This window comes from Mytilus californianus, unplaced genomic scaffold, assembly GCF_021869535.1.
Source record: "Mytilus californianus isolate M0D057914Y unplaced genomic scaffold, xbMytCali1.0.p SCAF_2, whole genome shotgun sequence".
NCBI lineage: Eukaryota > Metazoa > Mollusca > Bivalvia > Mytilida > Mytilidae > Mytilus > Mytilus californianus.
The window spans coordinates 60,590,480-60,612,006 of record NW_026262668.1 but is presented as its reverse complement, the minus strand read 5'-3'; the positions used below and the strand labels follow the sequence as shown (position 1 = coordinate 60,612,006).

Below are 21,527 nucleotides of genomic sequence, written 5' to 3'. Positions count from 1 at the left end.
ATATTAGGTTGATTATTGATGTATAAACATATAGATAATGTTCTTAGAAAATGACCCGATGAACGTCCTGTAATTTCCTATTAAATATCAAAAGTAAAGCACTTTGCGTGGTTGCCTGTTATGTAGATGATATTCACCGACATTCTCCAAATAGATTAATTACTGATGATAATAATATATATATTATCGGTCACTGGTCATTTATCGTAGAATTAATATGCGCTATCAATCTCATGACAAATACGTAAGGGGATGAAAGCAAACATTCATCAGACTGTCATTGAGGTACGATATTCAAAATATGTAAAAGTCCGTTACACTCATCAAAACCGTTATAAAATCAATATGACTGTCAATATGCTCAACTACAATTGATGGCAAACAATACTACCAATTGGTGTAAGCACTTTTTAATATACAATTTGAGTGTAACAAAACTGATAATTTCCAGATCAAAGACTACTTACTAGTTTAATGAAAAGTTTAATATTCCAATTTGAAGTGATACAATTCTGTCATAATGATGTTGATTTGTCTTTCATGTAAAATGAACAAAGTACCAACCTGTACACGTATAACTAACACCTGGATTAGTAAACTCATAGCCTGCGTTGCAAAAACAGAAGGCGTCTCCTGTGCTGTTGATACTGCATCCCCCATTTAACAAATCACATGCAAGGCTGGTACTGTTACATTTATTTTCAACTAAAAGCAAAATGAAAAACAAATATAATGATTCTAAAACACCTTTTTCATTTAGATATGAGTCATGAAGTTGACAAAAAAGAAGATATACCATACGAAATAAAATTTTATTCGGTTACTCATGCCAGTTTCGACTTTTACATAAAGCAAGTGCGAGTCCCAAATTTGTTTTCAATAACTTCATAAACATAAAGTAGTAATATATAGAAGAAAAATATTATTCAAATATTTGATTTAATAAATTTTCAAAATATAGGAAATAAAAGGTAATAAATATTAGGTTGATTATTGATGTATAAACATATAGATAATGTTCTTAGAAAATGACCCGATGAACGTCCTGTTATTTCCTATTAAATATCAAAAGTAAAGCACTTTGCGTGGTTGCCTGTTATGTAGATGATATTCACCGACATTCTCCAAATAGATTAATTACTGATGATAATAATATATATATTATCGGTCACTGGTCATTTATCGTAGAATTAATATGCGCTATCAATCTCATGACAAATACGTAAGGGGATGAAAGCAAACATTCATCAGACTGTCATTGAGGTACGATATTCAAAATATGTAAAAGTCCGTTACACTCATCAAAACCGTTAAAAAATCAATATGACTGTCAATATGCTCAACTACAATTGATGGCAAACAATACTACCAATTGGTGTAAGCACTTTTTAATATACAATTTGAGTGTAACAAAACTGATAATTTCCAGATCAAGGACTACTTACTAGTTTAATGAAAAGTTTAATATTCCAATTTGAAGTGATACAATTCTGTCAGAATGATGTTGATTTGTCTTTCATGTAAAATGAACAAAGTACCAACCTGTACACGTATAACTAACACCTGGATTAGTAAACTCATAGCCTGCGTTGCAAAAACAGAAGGCGTCTCCTGTGCTGTTGATACTGCATCCCCCATTTAACAAATCACATGCAAGGCTGGTACTGTTACATTTATTTTCAACTAAAAGCAAAATGAAAAACAAATATAATGATTCTAAAACACCTTTTTCATTTAGATATGAGTCATGAAGTTGACAAAAAAGAAGATATACCATACGAAATAAAAAAATTTTCGGTTACTCATGCCAGTTTCGACTTTTACATAAAGCAAATGTGAGTCCCAAATTTGTTTTCAATAACTTCATAAACATAAAGTAGTAATATATAAAATCAATATGACTGTCAATATGCTCAACTACAATTGATGGCAAACAATACTACCAAGTACGAGAGCTTTCTGTAAAACCGTCGTAGATGAGTTACGTGCACAAGAGGTTATTGTTATATTATTACCATAAATGGTCAGAGTACCATAACTTTCGTAAAAAATGACAAATAGAAAATGGAGGTACAACATGATCAACTTCACCTGATGCGAGCAATAAAGGACAGAAACATTCTGTAAAATGGTCTCCGCGAATCTACAAGTTATTAATTTGTGAATTTACATTGCTATACGACCATTTCTCGGTATTTATACATCCAACATTCATGTATTTATTTATGATGTTTCTGTTGTGGTTTCCGTTGGATATTGTGTTATGTCTTATCGTTTGTGGTTTGAATACTGTATTTTCGGTACATTTAACATATGTCTTATTTGTCAGTATATTCGAGTTAATTTCCATTTTCCATGGATAAAGAATTGTGTTAGTCCAAAAAATTATGACGTCGTCACAGCATTTATTTAAAATAGCATTTCAATACCGTCATAGTCATGATAATTGTTTGGACTACTATTGTGAAAATAAATGTATGAATTTCAAGATTATATATTCGTTACAAAATTACGTCACTGTTTGTGATATCCTGTGCTGTCGTTAATGGGAGATGTTCGTTGTTATTCTGCGGTTAACATGTTGTAACGACTATTATATTGTTTATTTGTGCGTTTCTTTGTGCTGAGTGTTCTTGCTTTTGTTTGTGCTGTATTTCTGTCACGTAGTGTTGTCATTTTAGCGATATTGTTTAGCATTGCCTTATACGCTGGAGGTTTGGCTAGCCATAAAGCCAGGTTCAACCCACCATTTTTTCTTAAAATGTCCTGTACCAAGTCAGGAATATGGCAGTGTTATCAAATAGTCCGTTTCTATATATGTTGGCGTTTGTTTTGTAGCAGTTCAATGTTTATGTTGTTCCATTTAATGGTGAAAATACCAGATTGATATATGATTTACTACACTCCACTGAAGAAAATGATATCCTAGGCATTCTACTTCTCATTGATTTTGAAAAAGCTTTTGATTCTATCTCGTGGATTTTCATAGAACAGGTTCTTGATTTTTTCAACTTTGTAAATTCCATAAAACACTGGGTTAAAACTTTTTATACAAATACCAAATCAGCGGTAACGAAATTTTAGGAATACTACTACAAAAATATCAAAGGTATTACTATTGAAGACTCAGAATTTTTGATATCAAAATATGCTGATAACACCACACTTATTTTAGATGGTTCACCAGAATCCTTATAATTATATCCTGAATTGTCTGGTCTCAAAATGAATTTAGAAAAACACGAATGTGGTATTTATTGGGAAAAAGAAATATAGCCAAGATACAATGTGTGTAAAGTGGGGATTGGAGTGAGGTTCCAACAGATTTACGATCCTGGGTATTAAATATTCGGTTGGTTTACAAGAAATGGAAACACTAAATTATGGACCCAAGCTTAAAGAGATTGAAAGAACAATAAATAGTTGGTCAAACAAATACTTATCTCCATTGGAAAAATTACTATAATTAAAAGTCTTGTAATCTCAAAGCTTAATCACTTATTTTTAACATTGCCAAATCTTAACAATGGGTTACTTAACCATGTTAACTAATTTATTTATAATTTATTTTCTTTTATTTGGGATGGTAAACCTGACAAAATTAAAAGAGAAACAATTTCTCAAATATATGAATCGGGTAGACTTAACATGTTAACCTTAAAACAATATATAAAAGGATTTAAATTAACTCGGCAAGAATCACTAAACAAATTAATAATTATTGTACTGACTTATTCGGAAAAAAATAAAATTCAATGAATTGCTCTATGTAGGTCCAAGAACACAGTCATGTAAAAAATCCCTTTTGACAGGAGGTTTTTAATGCTTGGACTAAAGTAGCTGTTAAGAACGTGAAGAACGAATATGATATCTAATTTTTGGAAAAATAAACAAATAGAGGTTGGTAATCAAACCCCTCTGTACAAAAAATGGACTAAAAAAGTAGTCTGATTAATAAATGATTTAATTGATAATGATGGACATTTAAGAATCTGACAGGAATTTAAAAATCATATAATTTTGATACCAACTTTCTTATACACCAGGGTGTAATTTCAGCAGTTAATTCTAATATGAAAAGTCTTGATATTAAATGTAATCAGATTTGTAAGCTTTATGGACCAATAATACCAATTACTATTACAATATTTTAGAACCTCAAAAAGGTTCAAAAGACATGTACAATGTATTAAAAGATAAAAAAAGTGGTCCTGAATCCTAACTAGACATACTATTATCTGGAATAAAGTGTATAGAATGACATTTTCATAACTAAAAATTCAAAATTACACTAGCTCCAATACAGGATCACTCACAGAATTTTGGGGACAAATGAATTCCTCCACAACTTTCTGTACGGACTCAATAAAAACCGTAGAACACATATTCTGGAATGTCCAAAAGTATATGATGTATTGGAAGAACTTACATTTTGTAATAGATGGATATATACAAAAGTCTAAATTGAACTACAACTCAACTTAGACATAGTCTTATTTGGGCCATTAGAAAAAAACGAAAAAAAAATACATTAAGAAACTTCATAATATTATTAACTAGATATTATATACACAGAACAAAAATGTAAAGTGGACAAGTAAATATTGTAGCTTTAAAAAATTATCTTAAAAAAAATTTGTTTATTGAAAAAAAAAAATTTTATAATAATAAAGCATTGCAAAGAGTGTACTCCTGCTGGAACTCCTGGCTCCAACTAATAAAATAATTATACAAGTTAATTTTAAAGTAATAAACATATCTTCTAAATCCAGACTGCCTAGGTTTTTTACCATTATTATTTATTTATAAGTTTGTCAAATGATTCAAAGAACCAACTATATGTATTTGTCTTGATTTTGCTGATGTACCATGGACTTTCTACCGTAATTATACCATATACTATTATACATGTAGTTTTGCCAATAAACACATTACAAAAAAAAATAATGTAAAGTATCGTCTTAGGTGGTCAAAGTCCCATAATACAAAAGGTTAAATCAAAATGGCAATGCAATATGGTCAACTACACATGATGGCAAACAATCCTACTCAGTATGGAAGCTGTCTGTAGCATGAAAAGATACAATATGGACCAAGTTTGGTCAGCACAACACTATCTTTTATAGTTTCTTGAAAACATTGCACAATCAAATGATCATAGATAGACCATGAAAGCATTATACATACATTATAATAATTCTTAAATGATTTACAAAAACTTAAATGTGATTAGTGCGTTCAAATCTTTTCCTTGCTTTTTCACTTTGATAGACCATATTGCCGAAACTTCTATTTCGTATCCAAGCTCACAAGCTTCACCTTCCCTCCCCAATATAAATTATGATTTAAAAATCAATAGGGCTCCTCCTATAATTTATGACCACATATCAAGTTATGGTTGCAATCCCATGTAATAATTCATCCTGATACTAGTATGCTATACAAATTTTAGTCTAGATTAGTTTGACTTTGATCTTAAACAAAGTCACATCAAAATTGATATTAGTTTCCTCGAATCATATGTAACAATATATCCAAGCAAGTTTGCAATCCCATATGTAGTATCTACTTTAACTTTAAGAAACATCATTTTTGCACAAATTTCAATCTATTTAAAGTATCTACGATCTTATCATTGGATTGTAAACTAAATACACAAAAGCAATCTTCCTCTCATTATAGCATACGACTTTGTATCAAAGAACGGTTGCAATCCAGGATCAAGTATACGAGTAAGCATCAGAAAACGATAATAACTGAACGACTGATGAACTGACAGACAGACAGCTCAAAAACTATAAAGCTCATCGTTCAATTGCTTCACTGCCAGAAGCAAAACAAATTTTAAATATATATTGAACGTTATGTTTAAACATAATATTAAAAACTGTATACGCGAACGTTATATCTAAATCCACAATTCAAGAAAACCAGAAAAGTAATTTCTTCTCCATAAATTTGCATTTAGTGGGGCATGAATTCTCCTACCCCCCCCCCCCCCCCCCAAAAAAAAAAAAAACCAAAAAAAACTGACTTCTATCTCAAGTGTAATGAAATTTGTTTCTGTATCGAAAAATGTATATCAGCTTATATATCAGATAGCACAGAGATGGTTAAACAATAGCATACATTTAATTGAAATTCTTTAAATACATGGATGGGTCAAATCGGAAAGAGATGGCATATTTTGCATGTAAAAAAAAACATGTCATCACGACTGTATATTACTGGCCAAAAATCTTTCAATTATAGGTTTCTGAGAAGGTTTAAACTTCATTATGGAAAACTATCAACAAACACAATATACATAATGTGGGTATGTCTTTTTCTTTTCTACACTTATTTTGTTATACATTTTCATATGTTAATCTACTAGATATTATTCGTTCCTACCAACATCTTAACTATATATGTTGCATGAGCCTTGACAGTGTTAATTTTTATTATATATAATTATCGTGATTCGTATGTAATATTAGTACACCTGCATAATGGATAAACTGAACCCTCGAAAAATTTGAATATTGTAACACATTAAACTAAAGCCTATTAATGATAACGATATAATAAGATATTTTCATATCTTTTCTACAAAACTCCCAAGGTTAATGATGAGCGATAATAAATCTTTGCGGATCCTATCTATATACATATGTTCTACCTCCATGGTATAGTATTTCAATTTTTGCAGAAAAAAGAAAATATGCTTTTATTTAGTCGTTGACTAAAAAAAATTACTACACATAAGTAAAAATCAAGAAAGGAAGATAAAATTTAACATTTATTGGGCGTCACTTTGTACCTTTTACAGTAGATGTGGCATAATAGTGGTTTGTTTGTCCAGCAGGTATAGATGATTCAGTAGTATATCCTGTAGTGATCGTAGGCGTGGCTTGAGATTCTGATGTATACATTTCACGAGACCTGGTACTTGTTTCACTTCCTACTGTCTCTCTAGCAGCTGATGACTCTGAAGATTTAATAGTATATTCAGTTATATATGAAGTCAGTGGTGTTGATACTGGACTTGCAGTGTCTGTAGATGGAACTGAAGAAATTATATAGTCAGTTACACTAATAGTGATATTTGTCATAGAGGACATTGGTGGAATACCATGATCTACTATCATCACCTTAAATGTATACACAGTAGTTGAATTCAGAAGGACTTTTGTGTTAATGCTTCCGATGGTCTCATTTATGGCAAAAACAGGTTTAATATCTTCATCAACTATCTGAAATGACATTTGGTTATCATCAATGTCATGTCCTGATAGTGTTAAAATAACTGATCCAATCGAAGCATCAAATGGCACGGTCTGTGAGTAACTAGTCATGTTGAATATGGGGGCATACATATTCCGTGGTCCAAAAGTGATATCATACGTAACTTCCACACCCTCCTCAGCTGTTTCATTAGAGGGAATAAAATCAAATATATGGAGAAAAAATTTATCAAGAATATGTGTTGTCTGCCATACATTCTTTTCAATCATTAGTTTCCTATTTAAACTTGATTCACATTGTAGCAAATTTTGACTATCAACAGGGTTTGAACTTGTGATGTTATTTTCAATTCTTGTGTATGTCCAGGTTGATGTGTTTGCTGTTACTTTGAGATGTACCACTGTGTAGACTTTCTTTTGTGATCGTACGTACGAGCTTGTGTATAGTTGAGTAAGATTTCCTATATAAACATCATATACATTTGACCCATTCTGAGTGCTATAAAGTCTATCTGGCATAGTCTCACTATCCACAATGTCATTCACCAAAAAATCGTCAAAGTCATCACTTTCATTTTCTGTATTTATTCTTACTAAGTGAACAAGTTCATGATATCCAAGTTCATCAAATAATGAAAGTTGAGGATCTCCAAGCGGGTTGATGTTTTCAAAGGTAGCAGTATAGTTGTAAAATGTTCCTTTAAGAGTTGATGTCAAAAGCCAAGTGGCAGTTTTTGTTTCAAAGGAATGAATGTCTCCGAAATTAACCGATAGGGACGGAGCGATTTGCTCATTTCCAAGTTTTGCACCTAATATTTTAAATGTTATCAATAAACCTTTTTCATTTTCAATGATTTCTGGCTGAGCAGATGAAATGCGGAGAGCCTGGGCTGTGCCAAACCCATCATTCATTACAGTCACTGCTAAATTAAATGGAATAATAGGCTCAATAGCTACTGTTAATGGATCATCTCCTCTTACATATTTTTCATAGAAATAATGCACCACCAGTCTTGGATTAGGTTTCACAGTTATGATGTCTGGAAGCAAAGGAACAGAAAAGTTTGAGCCACCAACACTGTAGGATAACTGACCTCCAACATCATACAATGTATCATCTTGTGGTGCTGCTGTAGAATAAGGGATCATTAACCATTCAGCTGACCCTGAAATATCTTTTTCAAGGGTCCCTTCTCCATCTACACCAGATATTCCTATCAAAGATGGTTTACCTGGAAATACAAAAATGTGCAATATTTAAAAAGAAATAAAACAAAACAAAAATATCTTACGAGCCTGTGTCGCTCACCTAGGTAGAAGTTCAATTTTGACAATAACCATCCTTCAACATTAAAGATAAGAATACAACTTATGACTCTAATCTCTTTTTGTTGATATTTCATTGATTAACATTTTTTTTTATAGTTTCTCTCTTTCTTCTGTGTTTCGCCTTAATTGAAAAAAAGGGTACAAATCGTTATTTAAGGTAAACAACTTTTATAAATGTTGACCTTTTTATAGATCTTGTCTTGCTGGTCATTTTCGTTGTTACAGTTTCTCTTTATCTTCTATTGTATTTGCTCAACATATAAAAAGGGTAGACAACTGTCATTTTAGGGCAATATAAAAGTGACAATTTCCGAAATGTTGACTCATGTGTAGATCATATAATTATATAAACTATATCTAGATTTTGCCTGATATGATAGATAAGTTGGGTAGAAAAAAATCATCTTCAAATGGTATTTAAAGAGTCAATTTTTTTTTTTTTTTTTTGCATGTTGGTATATATTGGCTTGATGCTCAGTTGTGGTGTTTACAATTTTTCTTATCTACTATAGTTTTGGCCATATATGCAAAACTTGGATAAACATCAACTTTAAAGGGCTATTACTTCTATGATGCGTCAACTGAAGATGTCTGCCTTATTGACAAAGAAATATTTTCCAATTTCCATTCCGCTTTATAAGGTTCACATTTTTTCCTTATAGTTTTAACGATAATAAACCAACACGCAAATAAACAAAATAAAACTTCTCCCCTTTTACTTTTACTTTTCAGGCAATTACCTCTGTAAAGAGTCGTGTAACTTTTACAGGTACGTCATTTGTCTCTTGTGGAGAGTTGTCTCATGGTGGCAATCATACCGCAACTTCGTATTCTTATATTGAATTGGTGTCATATAGACGGAAAGCAGATTTCAATATTCAAAACATTTCTCCAACTGTCATATTTTCTCTCTGTATATCGGTTATTAGACAGAAATTATTTTACCCCTATGTTCAAATTTGAGTCATGTTCGCCATGGTGGTAGGAAAGAGCACATGGCTCATTTTTTATACTAGATATATGCACTCTAAAGATGATAGTTGCTAAGTTTACGTCCACTTGGTCCTGTAAATTTCAGAAGAGATTTTTTGGAACAAATAAATAGACGACTACGTCGGTCATCGACAGACCCCAAGTGACGAGAATAGGTTACTTGACCCTGAAGGTCATGCGAGCTCAACAAACAAAAAGCAAAGATTCATCTTCAGCACGTCTGTTGTCGTTTTAATTCGTCTTTATGCTTTGAATACATTTATATGATACACTAGATATTCATGTATTGTGGGCATTACTCAAATAGACCCCCCCCCCCAAAAAAAAAAATGAAAATAAGACATGTACAAACATTATTACCAATAGACCCAAATTATGAATAATTTTGGCACCAGATTTTAACAATTGAATTCTCTTATCGTCCGAAGTGTGACAAATGGACAATTTTCATTTTTTTCAACGCATAAAATTCCCTTACTCCGCAATGTCATATCAGAAATTAAAAAAAAAATACAAAGGAGATTATTTTAATTGTCATAAACAAGTCACAAAAATTTCTAAAAATTGGTTAAAGCGTATTTGAGTTATTGTCCGGAGTGAGACGACGGACGAACGGACAGACGGTCAGACAATATTAAATCACAAACCATCTCGTCTTAAGACGGGCGTATAAAAACTACATATAAAAGGTGAAATAACAGAAATACCGAACTCCATTTCTCTATTTAATCATTGAATTATAATCCTTCCGAACGTTTTCGACTTGTTAGATTTTCCAGATTTTATACTTTTAAAAAAAATTGTGTTGTACACATTTTTTTTATTGTTCTTATTGTAGAGAATTTGTCTTTTCTTTCAAAATACCAACTGGCCAAACTGTATAAAAGTTGCTGCATTTCTGCCTTCAAACTTATCAACCTCTGAAAGATTTGAAGCCATTGTCAGCAAAGGGTTGATAGTATGAAGCAAATGAAAAACACAATCATAATAGGAAATGCACAATGATATTATGACTGAAAGGTTATAGAAACGTTTCCTCTAAATGAAACCCTTATTTTCAGAGGAGTTGCAATCACATGGGGTCCTCCACCTTTTTTGATATGACAAGGTCCATATTTAATAATAAGAAACTCGATTTTCCCATAAAACCATTTGACAATAGTGAATAGGAGTGGACGTGCACATTGCAATTAGGTATTTTAAAAAATTTTCATGAAAGTATCATTAAAGTTCGAAATAAATGTTGGCTTAAGTGGTGACCTTAATAAGATAGTAATGCAAACCTTACAATCTTTGTATTCATTAAATATAGATGGCTGTAGTCTAAGTACATTCTCTGTTTGAGGAGAAGATTCTGATAGAAAATGCAGAGAGAGTGAATGGTAACAATGACCACAAAATAACACAGATTCAGTAGGCAAGGGAAGAATATGAACAACTAGAGGATAATGATTGCAGTCATTATAAAAATTAATTGCAATGCAAACGAGGACTCTTCTAAGACGATATCGATGACATTTCACATAAAATTGTCATATATCATGGAAAGCAGAAAATTTTCTGATTCATCATAAGTTCATACCTCAACCCTAATTCAAAATTTGTACATATGCACAGGGATGGTTAAGTTGAACTAAGTATTTGACCATGACTTTACTAAAACATTTCTCCAAATACGCCAGGTATAACTATTAAAATATATGGGATAACAGAATTAGAACTGCTTTTCGTACATGTATTAAAGCATAACTAAGTTAAAATAAGTTGCTGGCCATGATGTCCACCTATAACTGTTCCCTGCCTTCTACGAGACATACCAGCTGATTACTATCGGTATGTTGTCGATTCATGGGAAGGGCCCCATTAACTCCAATTAAAGATAGGTTTTTGAGTCTATTTCCTTTTCTCAAATCAACTCTTTATCTAATTATTTTAACAAATAATTTTGTTTTTAATGCCTACTGTAGAATAATTGTTGTAACAAAGTATATGAGATTAAAGTAAATTGAATGGATATTTGTGTTGCTTGTTTAATGTCCAGTGGCAGTAATGTCATGTACATTAAGGGGGAGAAACTAAAAATAATTCATTTAATATATATGTTCTGCCAGGTGGAACAACAGGGATGTGGGTCATGAAACTGTCACTGAAAAACAATGGTATGTTGGAAAATATCTCCAAACCATTAGATGTCGATTCAAGACTGTATGTTTGTCTTACAAGACATGTTGAGCTGTAGTCGTCCTTAAATGAAAGCTTGTACGAAAATAATAAACAGATAACTCTTGCCAGGCTAGTTTCTTTACCTATAGAAAACGTATCCTTTGCGGACTCTCCATTTCCAAATGTTTGTGTAATTCTGATCTCCACTTTGATATTCTCCAATGCAGAAGTTTCTCCATTTTCAATCTCCAGTCTAGTATTAAAGGCATCACGTGTTAGAACTAAATCCTGGACAATTCTTACTCTGACCTTTGCACAAATGGATTCACTACTACCACTCTGTAAACGCATAAAAAATGGGCATATTACAAAAGCCTAGACTAAATGTCTTTTATGATTAATAAGTTGATCCATGTGTACGTCGTGTTTTAGTTTTAATACATAATTAGACTAATGCAAATGTGTGACTATAACTAGAACATTTTCAGACTTCTAGAGATACCCCGTCTAAAAGCATGCTTATTGTACGTTTATCCATTTCACACTAGAGAGAAACTATCCTGTAAAGTTATATGACAGATTTAAATAAAGACCGTAATAATGTTTTTTTGTACATCGATAAAACCAGTTTTTGATTGCAACTTTTCAATTTACGAACATATTTATCCATGCACGAATTCAACTACAATTTAATCAGTTTCTTTCTCTGTTTTCAGAAAAAGTATTTCCGCCGAACACTGTTGTTCAATTATAGAAAAGCAACAGTGGATCTAGATTTTGTTGGTAGATGATGGTAAATGTTCAGAACTCTGAGACAACCCATGGTTTTATAGGACTTAATATAATAGTAATTATTATCATAGTTGTATGTCAATTTCCGCAAATATCCATTTCACAGTAAACTAAAAAAACACTTAAATATAAGATCCCAAACTTTTTCCCCCCAAAAAAAGGATAAAAAAAGTTTTAAATAAATATACTCAGTTTAGCAGAAAATTGAAAGACATTCTTCAATTTAATCAAGAAATAATAATTCTGAAACGTTTTTGTATGTTTATTGCTTTATATTTGTGATTTTTTTTTCAGTTTACTAAAACATCAAATATAATCATTATTATCACATAATACAGGTCTGAGTTTTAAAATGGATATAATGTTACTGTATGTCTAATTATCCCTTCTGTATTCCAAAAAGTGCTCACTATCAAACTGGCATAGAGTTCATGCTGTTAATTTAGTTTTGAGTACTTTTTCCAAAGTTAATTTGCCAATTACCAACAAATTGATATGCACATCTACATATTATTCACTATGCTAATTTTCGACGGCCTACTACTTATACTTTTTGAGGTTTTGCGTTTACAAAACTATTTCTTCAATTTCCAACAATATTCCCGAAAAAGAATAATATTCAAATGTATTATAGATTAGAGTTTTTATCAACGGACAGACAGTCAAAGTGAAAACTATAGGGCTCCAGTATCCTTGAGATTGGGCAATACTTAATATTTTTTTTTATATTTCAAATACATAATTATGCATTCAAAAAATTAATACAAAATGCTTATACCTGAGTTTCTTGTTCAGCTGCTTTGTATGTTTCTGCGGCATGGTCATACACATCAAATATTGAATTAAATCCCTTTGTCTTAGCGTTGCTATGATCATCAATATATTGTTGAATTCCTGGATCCAGTTTCCGAAAATTTATTACATCAGCAACATCAGTCAGTGTGTTTAATGTCCCATCTTTCCATGCTGTTGCTGAAATACATAATACAATGTATCAATAACATTGGCGTTCTCTGGTATTGATAAATAATGATGTTTGCTGATCATTCAGTGGAAAATATTACAAAATGTAAGTCAAGTCAATATTGTAACTTGAATATATGATAGTGTGCTATATTTTGTAATATTACATATGGTGTAGCATTCGCCTGTTTTCATTGGATATAACGATCAAAATTCAAATTATATTTCATGTATCTGAAGTCTTGTTTCTTTTTTTAAGTATATTGACACTATGTTTCTATTTATACGTATATTGACGGTCAATATTAAAAATATGTGACGTCAGACATAACAATCATTGCGAAAACGCTGCAGAGTACGAAAAGAATATTTGCAAGTAGACTGAAATGAGTTCCATTTAAATTCTTATTCGTTCTAAACAGAAAAAAATGTTGTGTTTTTGTTTACAATAAAACAAGTATTCTTATGTATTAATATTTTCAATAGAATGTTAAAACTCTTGCAAAATTAAATTTAAAAATACACAGAAGAACATTGAATTCCAATTGTCTAATACATTATTTACATATGAAATATATAAATTAAGGACTTTCACTTCGTCCTCGGTCAATATAATCTGAATAGGTCCATATATAACGTATCGACTTCGTCAAAAGTCCATAATTGGTAAATACTTTATTATGATTGATTTGGTCTTTTGTCTTATTCTATGAACTCCAATGATATTCATGTTTCCTTTTTTCAGAGGAATTATATTGCAATCTTCCTGTCAATACTAATTAGTACATGTTGTACTTGTTAGATGAACATGTATTGAAAACATCATTGTCACATTATAAGTGTATTGAAAAGCAAGAACTGCATAATGATGCCTATTTGCAACTTGTCAAGTTATAATAAAACATGTAACAGGTACTAATAGTTATCAATAATGGAAGAAGAAGATAAAGTATTCACGTCAAGTATAATTGGTATATTCTGTTTGTTATGGATTAAATTTGCTAGTCATAGACCAAATATCTACTCATTTTTAAAAGGAGGCTCTTAAAAGCTTTACAATCCTACAAGAGTTGATTGTAAACCAAAATAAGACCTGTTGACACACATTCTTCATAGAACAATTGAATCCCAATTTATCATTATGCGACAGCAATTGTTTGGAGAGGCTTGTGTTTTAGTGTATACTTATTTCACCAATAAAACTAACCACAATGAAAATACTGCTAAAATGTTGCCTAACCCATTTCATCTATTCAATCAATTACTTATGCAGCAAAAACTTTAATGTAAGCAAGGTAAATAAGTTCACTCACAATAAAACATCTAAGTAAAAACTTCCTTGTTATATGATTTTTTTTTTTTTTTTATGGAGAAATTAAAAGTTATCTTTGAATAAACTCTGCAGAGGACAATAACTATTGTTTTTATTCAATACCCAAATAAGCAGGTATTGATTTTAAGGAAAGATTTAAATTCCTTTAATTCCTACTTCTACTATAGTAAGCAGGGCATAATGAAAGGGAAATAAGTACCTGTGTTGTTCCATCTTTGTAAGAATTTATTCAATGTAACCTTTTGTGTTTCGTCATTAATTGCACTTAGTACATTGCTGAATTCATCTGATGACAGCTGGATTCCCAATGGACTTTCATCAGATACAACTGGTTTAAATGCTCCATACCATGTAGAATCAACATCATACCTATTAATCAAAATAATAAGGTTTATCCTGGACAAATAAACTTAAAATATAAATTAAAGTAAAACATACTGCATTTCCTTTTTTAAGAGAGCTTTTCTTAAATAACCTTCATCAACTGTACAATTTGAGGCCCTATAATCACACATTAAGCTTTTAGTGGGGTTTGTCTGCACTTTTATGATATTTTTGTTTCACGAAATCATTGCATTTTTTCATTTAATTTCTTTTGCTACCACCTTTGGTATTATAACATCCGATATTTTGATGCATTTACTTATAAAATTAGGTTTACCAAAAAAAAAATTTAAAGATCAGAAATTTGAATATGGCTGTGGATCTTTACAATATTACATATACAATGTCCATTATATCTTCATGACATTGTATCGCTGAAAAATATTTCATTTTCTTTTGTAAAACTTCTGTAGGCGAGGACAACCAGATTTCTCTTCCGCTAGCGCTCCATAAGATATGCTTGGGCATACCCTGAATATGCCTTTATATGCTATTAAATGACATTCATGTACAAACCAGTTAAACCAGATCAAAATTTTGAATATTGACTAGCTCTTATCGATGAGTCTCTTGCAAAGCTGCTTTCGCTTTGATGAAGTTATATTTAAGACTAACATAAGAAAATGATTACAGGTGAATCATTGTTGTTTCATTTGAAATAGATACAGTAATGAACCGGGGTGGGTTGGGGGGGGGGGGGGGATACTTGTATAAAAATAATATGAACAAATGTGTCCCTCCGGCAGAATATTTGTCTGCATATTTTACAAAACGTCAAAATACGGTTAAATTCTCTGAACTTATCTTTTTTTTTATCTTTTATAAAATATATAAAAAATTGTGTTTGTACTCCTGGCTTGTAAATAATGTAACCTCTTTCACTTGTTTTTTTTACATACTGTAAATATTTATTGTTTGTATTTGTTTTCTCTGTACCGATGTAATGCATTGGCTTTATGAGAATAAAGATATATAAGAGAAAGCAAGAAGTTAGCAGTGTGCTTCTTATATTCATTTAGTTTATATTACATGTGGTATTTTTTTATTAGACCTGCTTTAGTTCCTGAAATGCTTAAATGCTGATTATACTTTTACCCATGTTTTCTTAAAGCTGATATACTGTTTTATTCATGTTTGCAACCTTTACCTGCATTGCGTTGTGATTAAGTGTGTTAATTAAAACCTATACAAGAGAGGCAAAAGATACCAGAGGGACATTCAAACTCTTAAGTTGAAAGTAAACCAACAACGCCAGGCTAAAAAATAAAAAGACCAACAGACAAACAATAGTACACAAAACACAACATAGAAAACTAAAGACTGAGTAACACGAACCCCTCCAAAAACTGAGGGTGATCGCAGGTGCTCCGGAAGGATAAACAGATCCTGCTGAACATGTGGCACCCTTCGTGTTGCTCATGTTAGTATTAATCCGATTATAAGTCTAATTCGGTAGGTCACATTCGTGAAAAGGGGAAGGGGATTGTTACCAGAACATTAGGAACATATCCGCTAGCATCTGTGATACGGATATTCCATAACGGTCAACCAACTCACGATGGCTTCCGTAAAAGTTACGAAGGGATGATTTCAACTTTACTACTAGGAATTCTTGGTTTAATAGCTTCCTTGTGAGCAGCAACCCTCTATTAAGGAAATCCTGATAGGAAATACAAGCCCTGGATATCGTATCAACGGGGAATTTACTTCATAGAAATGGAAAGTTCACAGTTGGGAAGCTGAAATCAGCTGAAATCTTATTTCAGTCCCAAAAAAATAATAGCCTTTCAAACCGTCATAATTATTTGGACTTATGTTATTTGTATGTATGTGTACTGACTTTAAATAAAACTTATATGTCTAGTTTTATGTATCTACATATTGTAGAATTTTTCTATCGCACTTTCTGATATGAATGGTATCTCTTAATTCGAGAAAATATAATTATTTTATTTACATGTTTTCATCATTAAAAATCTGTTGCATCACAGACAAAAAATTATCAACAGGCTCCGCAGCATCCAACAAATTGTATACAACTTCACTACTAACATCACGTTTTCGCCTTCCACTATTCCCACAATTTTCATGGACATTGCTAAGGCAGCTGTAAAAACATATTGAATAGTGATAGAATTTATTTATATTCATAAGAATATATATAAAATCTGGTATTATACGTCATGTTAAATGCAAGATTTTGATTTGTTTATACGAGGAAGATAATCTACTCTATTTCATGGCTTATATTGTATATCTTAATTCTTAAAACATATCTTGATAATAAATCAAATTTGCATAATTATTATTTCAATAGTTAAATAAACAAACAAACATTTGTAATAAATTTTAAACATGATGAAAATAGTTTCTTTGCACTTGTTTTGAAATTCGAGGATCGTCCTTGACATGACTGAAAATAACATTTGACATAAATTTCATAAACATCTGACTAGAAATGTGGTCATGAGTATGTAATTTCCTATAGAATGTACCTATCCAAGTGATGTTAGTCCTGAAAAAAAAATTAACAACGTATTTCAAACTCATCCTAGATATTGCTGATAAAAGCATTTGATATGAATTTCATAGCAATCTTATAAAAAAGTAGGCTTGAGTGCACTTTAAATGCATTTTTTTCATAAAATTCACATTCATTTGACAATAATAATTATTTCAAAATTGATTAATAAGCACTGATTTCAATACTTGTCCAAGACATTGCTAATATACAAGAATATAATCATACGGACGACATATGAATGAACAGGCGAATGAACGCACGCCCATTCAATAATGTTTACGAGAACATTACTTTTCCATACATTGTAGATCAATATAATACCTAAGTGCCGAGTAAACGTTTTCAAGTATTTTGAAAGCAGGCCTTAGAAGTGGAGTTACACAACCAAAAAATGCATCCATAAGTCCAAATGCAACATCATATGATCTAGTAAATGAGGTCCCTCCAGTGTTATCACCCTGTAAACAGAACAAGAAAAAAAAAAAAGGATAAAATGCAGGCACAATTAAATTAATCAAAAATGAATTTACAATATGTAATATTTTAAACAGACACGTTTAGTGTTTTAATGTTATTGCATCAACTGGCGCAAAGCATCATTCTCAATTCATTAAGAAGATATATAAATTTAAAATTGCGTTCAAAAAGAAATTAGATCAGACCTGTACTGTTGCAATGAGGTGCGTCCTAAGTAAAGTTATAAAGTTCTACCGTGAAATATAGTCAAGTTTGCAATAATCAATCATTAGTTTCATTTGTAGATTTTCAGAATTTAAAGATGAGTTAAGAATCTTGAAGTTGGTTATATTTAAACTTTTTAATTTTATTGATTATCACAAACTAAGACTATGTATGGATAGTATTTAGTCAAATGCATATTTCGTTCGATCACAGTTAACATATACAGCAAAGGAAACTTTGTATTCATTGCTTGATTATTTAATGTTATATATGCTGTCCAATATTTTTGAAAATTCCTGTTATTCTTATTCATTGATAAAGTAAAACTGGAAATATCACACTTATATTCAGATAATTAACATATGAAGAATAATTAAACAAACAGATAAAGTATATACGTGGGTGTATCGATCCTAAAACCAAACTGCATATTTACAGTATATATATGCGCTTTACTTGCAAACACCAGGATTCTTTTATTGCAATATGCTCGCTGTAAATCATAAATCCAACTTTTATGAATGAATTACACATTTCCTTTCAGATAATTTGTAACGAGTAGCACATGGCAAAAGATCACTCGACCAGAAATTTAATGTAATAGAAATTAACATAACAAAAGAACGGGGTGAAGTGCTATGAAATTGAAACTGTTTAATAAATACAGGTAGCTCTTGTGAGAAAAAAAATTAACAGATAGAATGAATACTCTATTCAAATGATTATATGTGTAGATGTATAAATATATAGATAGATGATAACTACTTACATAGATATAAGAAGATGTGGTATGAGTGCCAATGAGACAACTCTCCATCCAAGTCAAAATTTATAAAAGTAAACCATTATAGGTCACAGTACGGTCTTCAACACGGAGCCTTGGCTCACACCGAACAGTAAGCTATAAAGGGCCCCAAAAATTACTAGTGTAAAACCATTCAAACGGGAAAAACCAACGGTCTAATCTATATAAAAAACGAGAAACGAGAAACACTTATGAGTCACATCAACAAATGACAACTACTGAACATCAGATTCCTGACTAAGGACAGGTGCAAACAAATGCAGCGGGTTTAAACGTTTTAATGATACCAAACCTTCACCCTTTTTCTGAAACAATAGTGTAACATCACAACATAGAAAGACACTATAAAATATCAACTGAAATAGCTTAACTCAATCAAAGGACATATTAACACCATTGAACATACACTGAACAAATAAATTTGACCTATGATACAATGTAAATACAAAATTAATAAACTAAGGGAAGAATAATAAAAGTAACATGTTATGTCGGTAAGAAATGTTAAACAATTAAAGAAAAACTATATGCTCGAACAAAAATATCAGCCATTTGCAATAACTTTAAACACAGGTAAATGAAAATAATTTTGTTGTTAGGTATACGTGTACAGTACCAATAGAGAAAGGAAATATTTTTACAAAATAAATAATTTTGATGTTCATAGTACGAAGTTAAAATTTATAGTAATACCAAACACTTATCAAAGCTGGTATATAGACCAGATATAACCCTGACTAACATTAAATAACAAAAAAGCAATACAATTAGTATCAACAGGTCAAATAAACAAGAAAGTACGATTTGAGAGTACTCGCAGTTACTGACAGCTAGTTAAAAGCCAAAACAATTAATAATAAAAAATCATGCACCAGAGACTAAAATCAACTAAAACACATCCCAAACAAACAAACAAAAAATTCAATTTTCCCGTATCAATACTAACACTAATGTAATTTGTTGGGGAAATCAATCCAAGCTAGCGTTATTGCAAGATATGTGAGAAATTGCCTCAATTTAAATTGTTAAAGTCCCATCACAAGCAACAAACCAGAAGATTGAGAAAATCAAATTGGAGCTTTCCTTTATCAATCCAAACAATATTTTATTTTTGTTGGGTAATCAATCCAGGTATATGTATATTAGAGTTATTGCGTTATATGTGAAAAATTGGCTTAATTGAAATAGTTAATTATAAAGTCCCGTTTCTCTGTAAACATGGTCAAAGAGGCAATAGCTGTCAAATTAGTGTTCATTGATTAGACTCAAATTCTCGAATTTGATTTATAACAATGTAAAACATTTATCCAAATTATTAAAAGTCTAAAATTAACAATTAACAGAGCATGGGCTCGAGAATATGTGGCTTCGTTTCGTATGTATTTTAGTCTAGACGCCATCTAATTATATATCGAGTTGACCTCCGAAGACCTCCGATAGTCATATAAGCGATATAAACATAAAATAATATAGATATAAATAGATATAGCGAACTCGTGCAGTTGGATTCTTCTAGGTCTGTTTAATTTCATATTATAGTTTAAAAATATATGTTAATCATCGTTTTTACCTTCTAAGAATGTTTTTTGTGGATCGAACCAGTCAATTAAATGATTTACCTTTGTTTCACTTTCAATATTTACATTCTTTTCCTTTAAATAACTATACTCGCACATTGCATGCGTTATCCATCTCTAGCTAAGGGGGTTAAATTGAAGTTCACATGAATACGGATTCAATTAGGTCGGATTACTCACTTGCAAGTGAATAATTCATCATCAATGTTGTTTTGCTTATCTTGACAAAATTGAACCATACTGGCTGCTAAAAGCGAATTATTAGTTCACTATTTCACTTTCAATAATGATTGAACAAAAAAAATCATATTCTAGATTTTTTATATATCTCGTAGCTAGTGCCCCTTTAAAGTCAAATTTAAATTACCATACGAAGCGCTGATGAACAATGGAGCATAATACATACCATCTGTGACTGGCGTATAACAACACAAGAGTTCATTAAACAGTTTTCTCGTCTTCAAAATGATATGTTTAAGATTTTTGATACTGAGGCCAATGAGAAATAATTACAAAAAGATCAGTTTTACAATGCTGAACAATCACTTGACGGTAATAATTTAACTTCACCTGATGTGCATTTCAACATCAAATGTCGCTTCAGTGAGCCTGGAGGAAAGCATATTTTAAAATCCATAACTCCTTCAAAAATTAAGAGGTGATAAAATCAAAAAGGACAGAAAGTAGAGCACAAACTAAAAAAGAATTAAAACTTTGCATAAAGGACATGATTCCTTCGTTTATAATAATTTATAAA

General features: G+C 31.1%; 2 protein-coding genes across 44 annotated transcripts in view; both read right to left on the bottom strand.

Moving 5' to 3' along the window:
- Positions 1-17,310, bottom strand: part of LOC127730155 (uncharacterized) — a 242,776-nt gene extending 225,466 nt beyond the window's left edge. For 19 of the 43 annotated variants that reach the window (XM_052238360.1, XM_052238377.1, XM_052238376.1 and 16 more), the window contains exons 1-7: positions 17,141-17,297; positions 14,999-15,168; positions 13,282-13,475; positions 11,855-12,050; positions 6,803-8,458; positions 1,543-1,683; positions 565-705 (exon numbers count right to left, since the gene is read on the bottom strand). In XM_052238360.1, the coding sequence (XP_052094320.1) occupies positions 565-705; positions 1,543-1,683; positions 6,803-8,458; positions 11,855-12,050; positions 13,282-13,475; positions 14,999-15,168; positions 17,141-17,169 (2,527 nt within the window). In that variant the 5' untranslated portion in view covers positions 17,170-17,297. Of the gene's footprint in view, positions 1-564; positions 706-1,542; positions 1,684-6,802; positions 8,459-11,854; positions 12,051-13,281; positions 13,476-14,998; positions 15,169-17,140 lie in introns of all 43 variants that reach the window. The other 24 variants (XM_052238386.1, XM_052238393.1, XM_052238398.1 and 21 more) reach the window with 12 other exon arrangements.
- A 684-nt stretch (positions 17,311-17,994) lies between these two features.
- Positions 17,995-21,527, bottom strand: part of LOC127729010 (uncharacterized) — a 41,647-nt gene continuing 38,114 nt past the window's right edge. The window contains exon 15 of the mRNA XM_052236584.1: positions 17,995-18,165. Coding sequence (XP_052092544.1) covers positions 17,995-18,165 — 171 coding nt within the window. The remainder of the gene's footprint in view (positions 18,166-21,527) is intronic.